Below are 12833 nucleotides of genomic sequence, written 5' to 3' on the forward strand. Positions count from 1 at the left end.
GTTTATACAGGTTGTATGTTAGCTATAATATTTTCCCATGATCATCATCCATGACAAAATAACCATTTCAAATATAAAACAAATCAGCTTTATTTTATTTGTGGTCTTGTTTGCTTTTTTTTCCGTACATTTCAACATGACTTTATGCATCTCAAATTGTACAGTCCTCCTCAATGTGAGTAAAGAGTTCCTGGGAAGGGTCACTTCCTCTGTCCACTGGCTGCTACGCATCGTAACGGTGTTTATTCTGCATGGTGGAGTGGGGTTCAGATCCTCAGTTGCTTTGTTGTTACGCAGCATACTCTGACTTGATCAGATCCAGAATTATCCGGATTGTCGCCTCACCTACATCAAGAACACTGAGTTAGATCTGTCTGTATGTAGCTTAGCTAAGCGATTAAACAATTAAATGTTTCCAGAGCAGCTTGGGCACAATTTTAGTCACTGCTAGTTTAATTCCATTTCCACACAGCAATATGTGAAGAAAACTCAAATGAAAAGACAAAATTCAACAATACACTTGTCTGTATCTCAGTATAACGACTCATTTCCTATGTACTATGTACATTATGTGGTGACAAAGACATTTTTTGGTGATAGAATGTGTCGGTTTACCCTCCAAATTCATCCTCGGGTTCTCCAGCTTCCTTTCAAGCAAAGAGTCCATCAACCTTCTCAAGTGTTTGAAGATCACACCGATCCGCACAGGAGCCTTTTAACGAGAGCGACACAAAGAGAACTTAATTCTGCAGCACTTTTCAGTAACACAGTTTAGATCTGCTGATCTAAACTGCTGGGAAACAACAAACTGAGGCAACAGTTCACACAATCTCACCAAAATTAGACAAAAGCTTGCAACAGCAGAAATTGAGAACAGACGGGCAGCATTTTTCTATTTCTACTTTTGCAGATGGTAGGGTCAAAATTTGGTGCGAACAACACCAAAGCATGGTGGTGATGTGATGGTGTGGAGGATATTTTGTACCATCAGTGTACCATCTTCTGTTGAACATACCATGTCACAAAACTCAAATCATCAAACTGGTTTCTTGAACATGACAATGAGTTCACTCTACTCAAATTGCCTCAAATGGAAGCTATATTAAACTAATCCTAAAGTAATCCCCGTGACCTCTGACCTGGAAATGAATCCATCCATCCAAGGTGATGAGCCTCTCTCTGTGCTGAACATCAATGTCGCCTCCAAACAGCAGCATGGGGAAAGGAGAAATCAGAGTGGTGTCTCGAAGGTAGATCTTGGTGTATTTCACCTGCGGATAAAAAATACGAACATGTTTTTAAACACAAGTGTGAATCACTGATAAGGCCTTCGCACACGCGTGCACACACACACACTCTTCATCCATACCTTCTCCTGGTACAGCAGCCAGCCGTGCGTCTGCAGGTTGCGGTTAACAGAGGAAAAGTGGACCTGAGCCTTGCCCTGAGGCGTCTCCACTGTGCAGGCCACGCGCTCAAGCACGTCCACAGAAGGGGTACATAAAACCCGGGCCACGTTGTCATAGAGTCCAGCAGTCAGCACAGCATTCAGGACAGAGATCTGCTGCTTGGACATAGAGGCCGCCTGCGGCTTTAAGCTGGAGGAGGACGAGGAGCGAGACGACCAGAAACCCACCTGCTCCATCATCTTCATCAGCTCGCGCTTCACATCCTGCAGGGAAGATGGAGTCAGCGACATGGAATTAGATGGAAGAAGAAAAACTAATCCTAATAAAAAATGAAGTAATGAACGTGCAGTGGACTCGAATCTTTACCTCTATTGTAATGAGAGCCGTTCGATTAAGAAAATGTTTCCTACAGTAGGACATTTCTCCTCTCGAGCCGTCAGTCTGTGAGTTCTTCCACCTGAAAGTATGATGATGGACACAAGTAAGTAACAAATAGCCTTCCTGAATGTCCTGACTTTTATCGTAATGGGCCTCCTGGCTTCTTTTCAGGCTGCTCTTTTAATAGATGTAGAATGTCTCCTGATGACTCACAACCACAAAGAAATCTAAAATAATGCATATCTAATGTTACTGTCAAAGAAAGGAAATGATTCCCGAACATTTCCTCTAATAAAATTATTAAACCCACGCCTTTTTAAAATCTTCAGACTGGTTCGTACCCCAGGTATGCGTTGTAGATGGTCAGGTGATCGGAGTTGGCTATTGCCAGTGCAGCTTTGGCCAGGTTCGCTTCTTCTTTTCTATTCATTGGTGTGAAGAAAGGAGACTTCTCTGTGATGGCTGCCGCGATGATTGCCTGAAACAAGTCTCTAGTTAATATTAGTTGGAAGATATGAAACAAAACAGTTCAGCCTGACACATACGGGATCACTACAGGTGATCCCGTATGTGTCATATCCCGTATAAGTCACTTGAAAATGCTACGTCCAGATGAACAGAATCACCTTTTGGAGATTTATTTATCTGGATGATTGAAAATGCATTAAGACGTTTTAAAACAGTTCAACAAAACAAGATGTTATCCTCACACGCTTGGAACCAACCACACAGCACAGTTAGACTTACTATGGGCTCCAGGCAGCCCAGGATGGCTCCGTAGATGAGCATCTTGCCGATCTTCACGTTAACCGGCAGGCTCGCCAAATGGTGTCCAAGAGGGGTGAGGATGTGATCATCAGGGTGACACGCTCCGATCTTCCTCAGCAGGTTTACAGCATTGCTGACCGACTGGGGCTGAGGAGCATCCAGGGCGCGGCTCAGAAAGTCCTCCGGGGAGCCGTACTGACATTTCTACCGGACAGGAGGAAGAGGAGTCAAGTGATTTCCCTGTGTGGGAATTTTTGTTTCTGTGTGAATCAGAACGGTGTAGATACCATGATATGGAGACAAAGCTCCTCAAGTGGGACCCGCAGAATCTCTGGAATGGAGTAATCCATGAAGATATCAAACCTAAATTTAGGAGGGTGTTTAAAAAAAAAAAAAAAAAAAAAAAAGAGCACAACAAATTAGCACATGACCTAAAACTGGAAAGGTTTTGCTTACTGTCTTTTCTGCTGACTGCATTCTTGATAAGATGATATAAGGAAGTATTTCTTGCTTTCTGGACTTGGTTCCATCCAGCTCTCTGCATTAGTGGACGATGAGCTTCATACCTGTATTTTGGATAGAGCCTGAAGCAGAAGCCATTTCTGACACGTCCTGCTCTTCCCTGCCTCTGGAGGGCGCTGGCTTTGGAAATAAACGTTTCCACCAGGGAACTCATCTGGCTGCTCTCGTGATACCTGAAAGACGACGACAGAGTGGAGTTAGTTATGTCTATGCATGTAACACACAAGCAGGTACTTATTATTCATGTTTGGGTCATCTTTTCCTAAAAATTCCTAAATGACATGATACAATAAAATCTGGTTGAGAGATTTGGGGTAATTTTTTTGTTTATTATCTAGTGCCACGTGGTCAAAAACTGTCCAATATCTTTATTGTCTTCCCACTAATAAAAAGACAACCAAACTCCAACAACGTTGGGACTCTGTGTAAAATTTAAATAAAAAACAGAATTCAAGGATCTGCAAATCTCATATTTGACCGTATAAAAGATTTCAAATGTTGGTACATTTCTCCAATTTAAACATTTGTTTTCTCTGTTCTATTGTGAATAAAATTGCGGCTTTATGAGATTTGTAAATCATTGCATTCTTTTTTGTGATTTTTTTACATTTTGCACAACTTTCCAACTTTTGTGGACTTGAACATACTGGACAAGATCCATTTCTGTTGCTGTTCTTGAGGTCTTACTTATTTTCTTTGGTCTTCCCAGTGTCGATGACGAACACAACATCAGGAATCGTCACACCTGTCTCGGCAATGTTAGTCGACAACACTATCTAAAAGTGACACAAAGCAGAGACAGGATTTTTGTTCTGTTTAACACATGGAAGGATCAGTTATGATGCGAAATACAATTCACATAATATTTCCTTGACTGTTTCTATGATTGTAGAACATTTTGAAGTACCTTTCTAACCCCACTAGGGGGCACTGTAAAGGCAGCGGCCTGATCCTTCGATGAGAGGGTCGAGTGTAGAGCAACAATCCGGTACCTTCAAGACAGACAAACGTGACAGTGAGGCAGGGGGAAGTTTGTGTCACCACTTCTTTTAGATTACTGATCAGTGCGTGCACGCCACCTGGTTTTATCCCGAAACCTCTTGTCTGAGGACAGCAGGTCGAACAGCTGCTGGATATGAGCCAAACCTGGCAGGAACACGAGAATGGCTCCATCCACATCCACAAACTGTGGAGCTTTGTCTGGCAGCGGCACCAACAGCAAAACAGGACAAAGTTTTAAAAAACAAACCAAACCCCGGATATTTCATATTTAATATAGAGAACATGAATGAATCTGTGACAAATGCTGCCAGTTTGTGTACCTAGGTAGTCTATGAGGTCAACAAGCAAGTCCATGTTGATCTTATTAGGGTTCATATACTGCAGCACATGTCGGGTCCTGCTGCTGAAGTGGTCGAGGTCAGGACCCAGGTCCCAGCCCGAGGACGAGTCCCTCACTATCACTTCCTGGAACAACGGGGCGCACATTGATGAGCTCATACTTAGGAATAATTTACAGGACAGTGACAGTCCACTCTTGTTTCAGAGTCCTGGTGAGGCATAAAAGGACAAGACAAAATGGTAAGGATAGCCGACATTACCTGGTGCTGCAAAGTCTTGCCACCTTTTTGTGTGACAGAGATTGTCACTTCCTCTTCTTCTTCAAGAATTTTCTGGCTGTACTCTGAGTCCTTTTCTAAGACGTATCCCGTCTGCTCCACTATGTCCTCCAAATGAAACACCTGAAGGAATAAACAAAGACACACACATTGTTGAAAACGTTTAAGCTTCTTGGCCTTATCCTTGCTCCCTACTTTCATTCATGGTGGCCAGAAACACATACAGGTCATCCCTGATATTCAGCGTCATTTGCAGTTCTATCATTTTGGGCTTTCTACGAAGGATGGCTAGCCTCTCCCTTAGATTTAGGGTGAGGAGTTCACTCATTCAAGAGTAAAACCGCTACTCGTTAACATTGAAAGGAGCAAGTTGAGGTAGTTCAGGCATCTGATTAGGATGAGATGTTCCGGGAATGTTCTAGCAGGAGGATGCTCCGGGGGTAGACCCAGGACACGTTAATTAATTCGGTGTTTATCTGGGGACCCGGACACAGATAAGTGGAAGAAAATGGATGGATAATTTTATTTAGAGTCGCCTCATTCCCAGTAACCCTGGATTTGGAGCAGCGCCTCAATTAATCGTCAGTAGCAAGCCAATTTAGCTCCTCCTCCCTTAAGTTATCTTTTTTCCAATTGGCTCCCCCTTGTAAACAAACGTTTTAGAGCAGCGGGTGAGTGGGACTGAAATGGTAAGGATATCCACTCTCGCTGACATTAAACGGAGACAAGAGTAGAAAAAAAATCTTTGAAAGCCTCAAGATTTACAGCAACTAAAAGTTTAGAGATACTCTGGTCATGCCTAAGGTCAGAAATGACAGACAGCAGAATAACAGGAAGGATAGGCTAACAAGACAACTTCATAACTTACGGACTTAAAAAAGAAAAGTCCTCCAGTGCTTATACCCCTGGAGTCCACGGTTGGATGCTGAATGAAAACAAACTGGTAAAGCTTGTCTTACCTCCACTGGGAAGGTCCTGCCAGGAATGCTGATCACTGGGCAGCGGTTGAAGTAGTTGGAGAACTTGTCACAATCCACCGTGGCACTCATGAGGATCAGCTGCAGATCAGATCTCTTCATCACAACATCCTTTAGGATGGTTAGCAGGAAGTCTGACTGGACACTGCGCTCATGGACCTGAGAGGATGGAGTTTAATATGCTGAATTAGAAGAAGAAGAAGGAGGATGAGAAGAAATGCATCCATAGCTGTAAGTAAGTACCTCGTCTACGATGATGTGAGTGAGAGAGGTGAGGTGCCGGTCGTGCTGTAGCTTCCTCAGCAGAACTCCAGTGGTACAGTACAGCAGGCGCGTCCAGTCTCCGGACTGATTCTCCATCCGGATCTGGTACCCGCACAATGACGACTAAATTCAAGATGAAACGGGGTCAGTACGGCAGGCTACGGTGTGATAAACATGTAGAAAAAAAGAAAAAAATAAGCATTTTCACCTTTGACCCTGGTCCATCCTCACAGCCTAGCTCCTGGCTGACTCTGCACGCCAGACTCATGGCAGATATTCTGCGTGGCTGAGTCACCACGATGTTGCAGGGCTGTGCCGCTGTTCCCCCGGTCAACAGGTCCTCCAGGAGGAACTGAGGAATCTGAGTGCTCTTCCCACTACCAGTCTCGCCGGCCACCACCACCACAGGGTGGCGCTGCAAAGCCTCAAGGACTCGATGTCGGTGCTGAAAGACGGGAAGCTGCTCTCGCTCTGCCTTGAAGGTGGGACGCACGTTTAATAACACGGCTTCATTCAGTGCAAACGTGGAGAAGTTAAAGCGTATTTACCTGCAGTTTGCGGGCGAGCGGTGACTTCTTCAGCTTTAATAAGAGCTCTCTGGCTGCCTCCAGATCAGCTACCTCCCTCCTCCCACCTCTTTTCTCACTCTTGTCCTCCTGCTCTTGTCTTTTCTCCCCGATATCGAGACCGGCCAAATTCTCCCATGATTCTTCTGGCTCTTCATCACCATCTGCGCTCGATGCATGCTTACCTTGGGACTGAGACTCCTGCCGTTGGCTCTGGTTCTGCTGCTGTTTGAGTCTGGTCAGCAGGCGGGAGATGAACTGGTCTCGAGGTTTGTTGGCAGCAGTGCGGCTCTCCTCCTCTTGCTGCTGCTCGCTGTCTCTCCACTCCAGCCACACATCTCTGTAGGTTGGAGGAAGCAGCTGGTGCACCGACTTTGTGAGAGAATAACAGGGGAGAGAATTCACTGCGCGCACATAAGACGAATAAAACAAAGCCAAAATGTAGCAGGCCAAACCCCTAAAACTACTGCATCATGTACGCTGTGACTGCTACCTGTCCTTTAACCAGGTTGTAGAGTGCCAGAGTGGCTCCCAGATGTTGAGCTTGCATGCTGTCCTCTGTCAGGATGGTGGGACAAACTTCCAGAACATCATCTGGCCTCTGAACACGCACTCTGGGGCAAAGACATCACTTGGAATACGTGAAACAGCCAAGTACGTGAACCAAAAACCAGAAGCACGGAGACACACTCACTTGCATCTCCAGTATCTGCCGCAAGCAACCTTATGAAAAGCAGGCGGCGGGCTTTTTGGCAGGTTCTTTCGGACCCAGTCAATAAGGAACTGTTTGGGAGACTTTCCGGTCCAGCTGCGAGCCGTGTAGTCAAAGTTGCGGATGTCCTTGGGCTCATTCTTCTTCACAACTGCAAGAAAGAAAAGTAAGAAAAGGTCAGATTCTCAAAGGGATCTTACAGTGCACATTTTAATGCTTGTCCTTATTTACAGTAAATCAGCTGATGCGTTCATTAAACGCACTGGATGCTGATTAAACGTGGCAACAATGACTTCTTTCAGACTGCAGATGAAATGATCAGTTGCACTAAGGTCCAGTATAAGATAAAGAAGGATTATTATGAACCATCAATCCTGCAAAGCCACACTATTAGCACATAAGTGAAAAAAAGTAAACTGAGCATAATAGGTCCCCTTTGAATAACGTGTAAAAAATGTTTCCTCTTCTGTGCACCTTTGTGAACAACATAAACATCCTACACGTTTCTACCTTACACAAATGAAGGACATTTTCCCTCAACGTCTTTGACCACCTGTGCAGATTATTACGATTCACCCAAACCATGAGCAGAGATCATCATTGAGGACAAACTCACATTTACATGTTACGGTATTCAGTTTTGTGAATGGATTTTTTTAAATCCATAAAGCATGCTTTTGCAGTTGCACACAATTTCCTGAACTGTGACATTCCCTAAAGCTAATATACGATGCATAAAACACGCACAGCCTCTATTATGTGTCAGTTTGGCTCACAAAGTGTACCCGTGTACCTTTCTCAGCCGGCGGGTCCTTCTCAGCTTGTTCAAATAAACTAAAGCCGAGCTCTTCTTTGTCCTCCTTCGCAGGAAGTATTTTCTTTTCTTTTTGAGGGGCGTCCACCACTTTTATGGCTGGATTGAACATAGGGTGGGACTCCAGCTGCTTCATTTCTAGAAAATAAAAACACCGTGTTCAATTTTAAAAAAACAACTTAAATATCCCCACAGGAAATAGTATACACTCACAGGCCACTTCATTAGGGACACCTGTTCAACTGCTTTCTTAACACAAACATGTCATCAGCCAATCACATGGCAGTAATTCAAACATGGTCAAAACACCTTCCTGGAGTTCAAAGCGAGCATGTTGGTACCATCTGATCATTCAGATTGCTCATGTGCACAACCATCTTCAGGGCTTACAGAGAATGATCTGAAAAACTGAAAGGATCCAGTGAGAAGCAGGCCTCTGGGTGAAAATGCCATGTTGATGCCAAAGGTCAGAGGTCAGTGTAGAATGGCCAGAAACTGCTCTGTGCTGATAGAAAGACAAGAGTACCTCAAACAGACACTTGTTACAACCAAGGTATGCAGAAGATCATCTGGGAAAGCACGAAATGTCAAACTTTGAAGCAGATGGACTACAGCAGTGGAAGACCACACCAGATTCCACTCCTGTCACCTAATTATCACCCAGCCTAATAAGTCTTGACTTCTTCTGCTACATTCGGATGGTAGGCTCAGAAGTTGGAGTAAACAGCATAAAAGCATGGATCCATCCTGCCTTGTGTCAGTGATTCAGGCTGGTGATGGTAATAGCGTGGGGATAATTCCTTGCCACACTTTGAGCCCTGTGGTACCATTTAAGCATCATTTAAACACCACATGTTGTCCATCCCTTTATGACCACAGTGTGCCCATCTTGTGATGGAAGCTTCCTGCAGCAACTGTGTGATGCTGTCATATCAATATGGATAAAATGTCTGGGGAATGTTTCCAGCACCTGGCTGAATATATGCCACGAAGAAGGCAGCTCTGGATGCAAAAGGGGTCCAACCTGATACAAGCAAACTGTACCTAATGAAGTGGCCTGTGAGTGTATGTAAACGCTTTCTTTTGCAAAATGAGTTTACAGCTTTGTCTTAGTTTTATGTACACGCACACACACCTTGCTGTATGATGCGTATCCTGTCCTGTGCCATCCTCTGCCCCGCCTTGTCTGCTTTGGTCTTGGCAGCAGCTGCCATTTCTTTAGCGTCAAACAGCTGAGCAGTCAGTATCAAATACCTGTCATTCTACACAGCAAAAAAGAATACAGACATATTAATGAAAAATCAACTTCCTAAATGACATTTACTTCAAAAGACGATCACATTTTTAACATCATACAAAGGCTGGTAAGAAAATCTCATAGCCTTAGTTTAACATTTTGGAATATGTGTCTGTTTTCTCTTATAATTGTAAATGAAGAGAATCTCAAAATTCAGTGGCTCTGATTGTACTTACTGGATCAAACTTCTCTTCCAGTTCAGGATTGCATGTCTTCTTCCCACCTTCCTCTTCCTCCTCTTCACTGCTTTGTTCTGCATACCTTAAGATCCAATCCTTCATGCTGGCAGCTTCATCCTTCTCTGTGGCCTGCCAAGCACCACACACACACTTAGAAACTATTTGACAGAACACCTCCTTTTCGTCGAACACACCCTCTCTGTACAAACCTTGGTGATCTCTCTGCGGGTGGTGTTGTTTGAAACTTTAGGGTCCTGAGCTGCAGGTTTCTGCTGGACTGGAGGCTGAAATCGAGGCCGGTTCTTCTGACTCTCCTCCTGCATCTGCTGGCTAAAACCATCTGGCAGCTCCTCTAGCAAAACAGATCATAAATCCAGAAAGTTACTCTTCTACCTTTAAGGACTCCCACGATGATGATGACGATAATGATGTTTGGATGCCTGCTGATGCCGTATTACCATCTTTAAGGTTGAGGCAGAGCCAGTCGAGAGCAGAATGGAGATCTCCTCCGTACAGGATGCTACTCTTCATCGCCTCTTCAATGTGCTCCCTTTTAAAGTTAAACTTCTGTAGAGCTGTGTACAGGTCCTGAAAGCACATCAGGAGAAAAACAGCAGGGATGCAAAACAATAAAACTCAGTGTGAGTCAGCTGGAAGGAACCAAAGTGTTTTGTATTTACCAGCAACTTCTTGCTTGTAAGTCTTCCTGATATGGGCCCCTTGTCGCCATTCTCCTGTCTGAACTCATTGATCAATTTGATAATCTTCTTCTCCAGGTCAGCTTGGATAGCAACCTTTATTGAAAGGTAAAAATCACACCCAGTGTTATAATAATACAAGTTGTTTTTTTAAACGTGAAAGCTACTTGACACAATATAATAAGCTTTTTGACTTACTTTAAGAATGGACTTATCGGAGACCCCACCAGTGTCCACCTGGGCGGTGTTGGTAAGACTGTAGGTCTTCGGAGCTGGAGTGAGGACAGACAGAGCAACAAACAGACACCACTGCGTCAGACTTCAAGTTAATCCACTATTCACGTTTAAAATAAATAAATAAATCATGTCATTGATTTACTAACAGGTTTATTGTTTTACAGGTTGGAAAATATCCCCCAAAATACCCTGAAAACACTGTTTCATCCTCCAATATGTTTGTTACCTATCAGTTACCTTATCCAAGATAATATTGATTTAATTTTTTTGGCATAGCCCCCAGACCCTATCGTTTTACAGCATACCTCACGTTATCTAAAAAAAACACAAAAAAAACACAAAAACAAAAACGGTAACTTGAACCTCAAGAGAATTTAAAAAAACTATATTTTTATATTATTAATTACAGTAAAACTTGTGGTCTTACAGGTCAAGTTTTTTATTTTTATTTATTTATTTATTTATTTATTTTACATATTTACCTCAAGAAAAGGGAAAAAAAAAAAGTTTTTTCAAAAGTTTTTTTCTTTCTTTTTTGGACAATTTGGAGCAGCTGCAGGAGTGTCTGTAAAAGCATATTTTGAAGAAAGTGGAGCTCGGCCCTTTACCTGCGAAGCTGATGGGGCAGGTCAGGTTTCTTTTGTTTTGTTAAGTTTTGTTTTATTGTGCCCACCATGGTACATTTCATCCTGAGAAGTTCTTGTTCAAGATCAGAGATGGTAAAGAAACTGTCATAGGTGATACTGTGTCCCCGCAGTTCAGTAGTCAAATCAAGGACTAGATGTTTTCCTTTGTTTTTTTTAACCACTCGCTGGTTTGCCTTTCGAAATCCTCCAGTCATCTTTGATTCCATGCACAGCTGGTTTTTGCATCCCTCACATTAAGTCGTATTTACCTGACTTGCTGGATGTATTGCCAGAAGGAGTATAAGTTGGAAAACGTTCATCTTACGTCACCTCTGGCCCTGGTCTGAGCATCAGACAAAGGAGCTGCACCCATCTCACCCAGACATCCCTGATGGGAGCAAGCTTGTCAGCATCCTAAAGACTATCAGCAGTCTCATTGCAGGATCTCAACACTTCAACAAGAACACCAGTGCAGGCATCCAGTTATTCCTCATCACTGCCATTCTAAATGTCACCATGGACTTCTTTTTCATTCAAGATCAGATGCATCTTTGTCCTCCTGTTGATAATCTATACTGTCCTCCTTCTATGAGGGTCATCCATATTGCTGTGCTGCAAACCGGAGATGTGTATTCTGCCAGGAACCGACTAAACTGAGTTGTTCTGTACACATCTGTCCATTTCCATCCGGGTGACTGTGTCCGGGAAGCAGTGGGGATAAAGGGGGCTGTTTGTTCAGGGAAGGAGACAAACAGTTAAAGAGAGAAGCCCCTAACTTCTCTCTGACTGTGTTAGTGAGCTCACAGTGTGTTTATGATTTCCGTTTTGGCACTAATTATTGTTTTATTGTCTTATATTATAACTGGGTTGAAACAGACCCCAACAACACAAAGGTCATAATTTTCGCCAGAGCTTTTTGTAATTTAGTGAAATTAAATTTTCTTTTGTTTTGTTTAAACAGAGATTCCGACAAAGTCAAAAAGGCTTCATGTAATAAGCCAATTTAAAAGGCACTTTTATGCTTTTAAAATCTAAAAATGGATCAGTGTCGATCCCAACCCAAGAGGAAGGTAAAGTGCTTGATGATTTAGTGGACCGCCTCTATGTGATTAAGAGACTGAAATAATGCTGTGCATGATTCTAATCTTATGTGTTTTGCCACAAATGGTTCTTTAACTTCATTTGGAAACAGCATATTCCATGAATATTAATTACAAGGCACTACATGCATGACATTATGATTGGGAGCTGAGCCCCCCTAAAAGTTTGAACCTAGAATCGCCCCTGTTGATGTTAAGAAAAGTAAATCCAGTAATAGTACAGGAAAATATGTGTGATTAACCCATGTCATGCTCCATATTTCTGCCTGCTAAATTCATACTAAAATCTTATTAATTGGAGTGAAAATACAGTGCAAACGCCTTAACCGTGGAGTGAAATGTTCACGCTGTGAGTGATTTTCACCTTTAGATTTGCTGTCTTTAGCCGGCTTGCTGGTGGCTGCCTGTTTCCTCGGCTCCTCGACCACTCCATTCCCCGGTGCGGCTGGAGCACTTGCTTGCGGTGGCGATTTCTTCTTCTTCCCCCCCATTAGGTCATCCAAACGCTGCCCGCTTTTGAGTCCTTTATGTGCCTGAGTGATGGGAAGACATCGGCGAATTGCCGGACAGATGTAAAGATATCAAATCAAGAGCGAACCTGAGAAAACGTTTTCTCCCCTTTTGCCCCGCACAGTTGCCGTAGCGGAAGTATTACCCGAAAACAACC

At 43.3% G+C, this 12833-nt stretch overlaps 1 protein-coding gene across 1 annotated transcript; it reads right to left on the bottom strand.

The window, feature by feature from the left end:
- Positions 1-65: 65 nt before the first annotated feature.
- Positions 66-12666, bottom strand: dhx29 (DEAH (Asp-Glu-Ala-His) box polypeptide 29). Its single transcript, XM_080874715.1, has 28 exons — positions 12531-12666; positions 10402-10475; positions 10186-10299; positions 9964-10093; positions 9715-9857; positions 9503-9634; positions 9165-9291; positions 8009-8167; positions 7198-7366; positions 6997-7117; positions 6486-6875; positions 6146-6412; positions 5917-6060; positions 5656-5832; positions 4679-4819; positions 4400-4544; positions 4157-4277; positions 3985-4069; positions 3765-3853; positions 3122-3250; positions 2843-2918; positions 2535-2759; positions 2129-2265; positions 1776-1866; positions 1370-1672; positions 1140-1271; positions 616-712; positions 66-345 (listed from the first exon to the last, which is right to left on the bottom strand). The coding sequence occupies exons 1-28, from the start codon at positions 12655-12657 to the stop codon at positions 290-292; spliced, it is 4101 nt and encodes a 1366-aa protein (XP_080730841.1). The 5' UTR covers positions 12658-12666; the 3' UTR covers positions 66-289.
- Positions 12667-12833: the final 167 nt, after the last annotated feature.

The sequence above is a fragment of the Rhamphochromis sp. 'chilingali' genome, assembly GCF_963969265.1.
Source record: "Rhamphochromis sp. 'chilingali' genome assembly, chromosome: 2".
NCBI lineage: Eukaryota > Metazoa > Chordata > Actinopteri > Cichliformes > Cichlidae > Rhamphochromis > Rhamphochromis sp. 'chilingali'.

Bases quoted from the DNA above. Each gene is read 5' to 3' on its own strand.
- dhx29 (XM_080874715.1), bottom strand. From the start codon at position 12,657: ATGGGGGGGAAGAAGAAGAAATCGCCACCGCAAGCAAGTGCTCCAGCC. The intron at 2,919-3,121 runs GTATGAAGCTCA...TCCTAAATTTAG, and splicing joins AGGCTCTATCCAAAATACAG to GTTTGATATCTTCATGGATT. The intron at 346-615 runs GTAAACCGACAC...TTCTTGATGTAG, and splicing joins CCCGAGGATGAATTTGGAGG to GTGAGGCGACAATCCGGATA.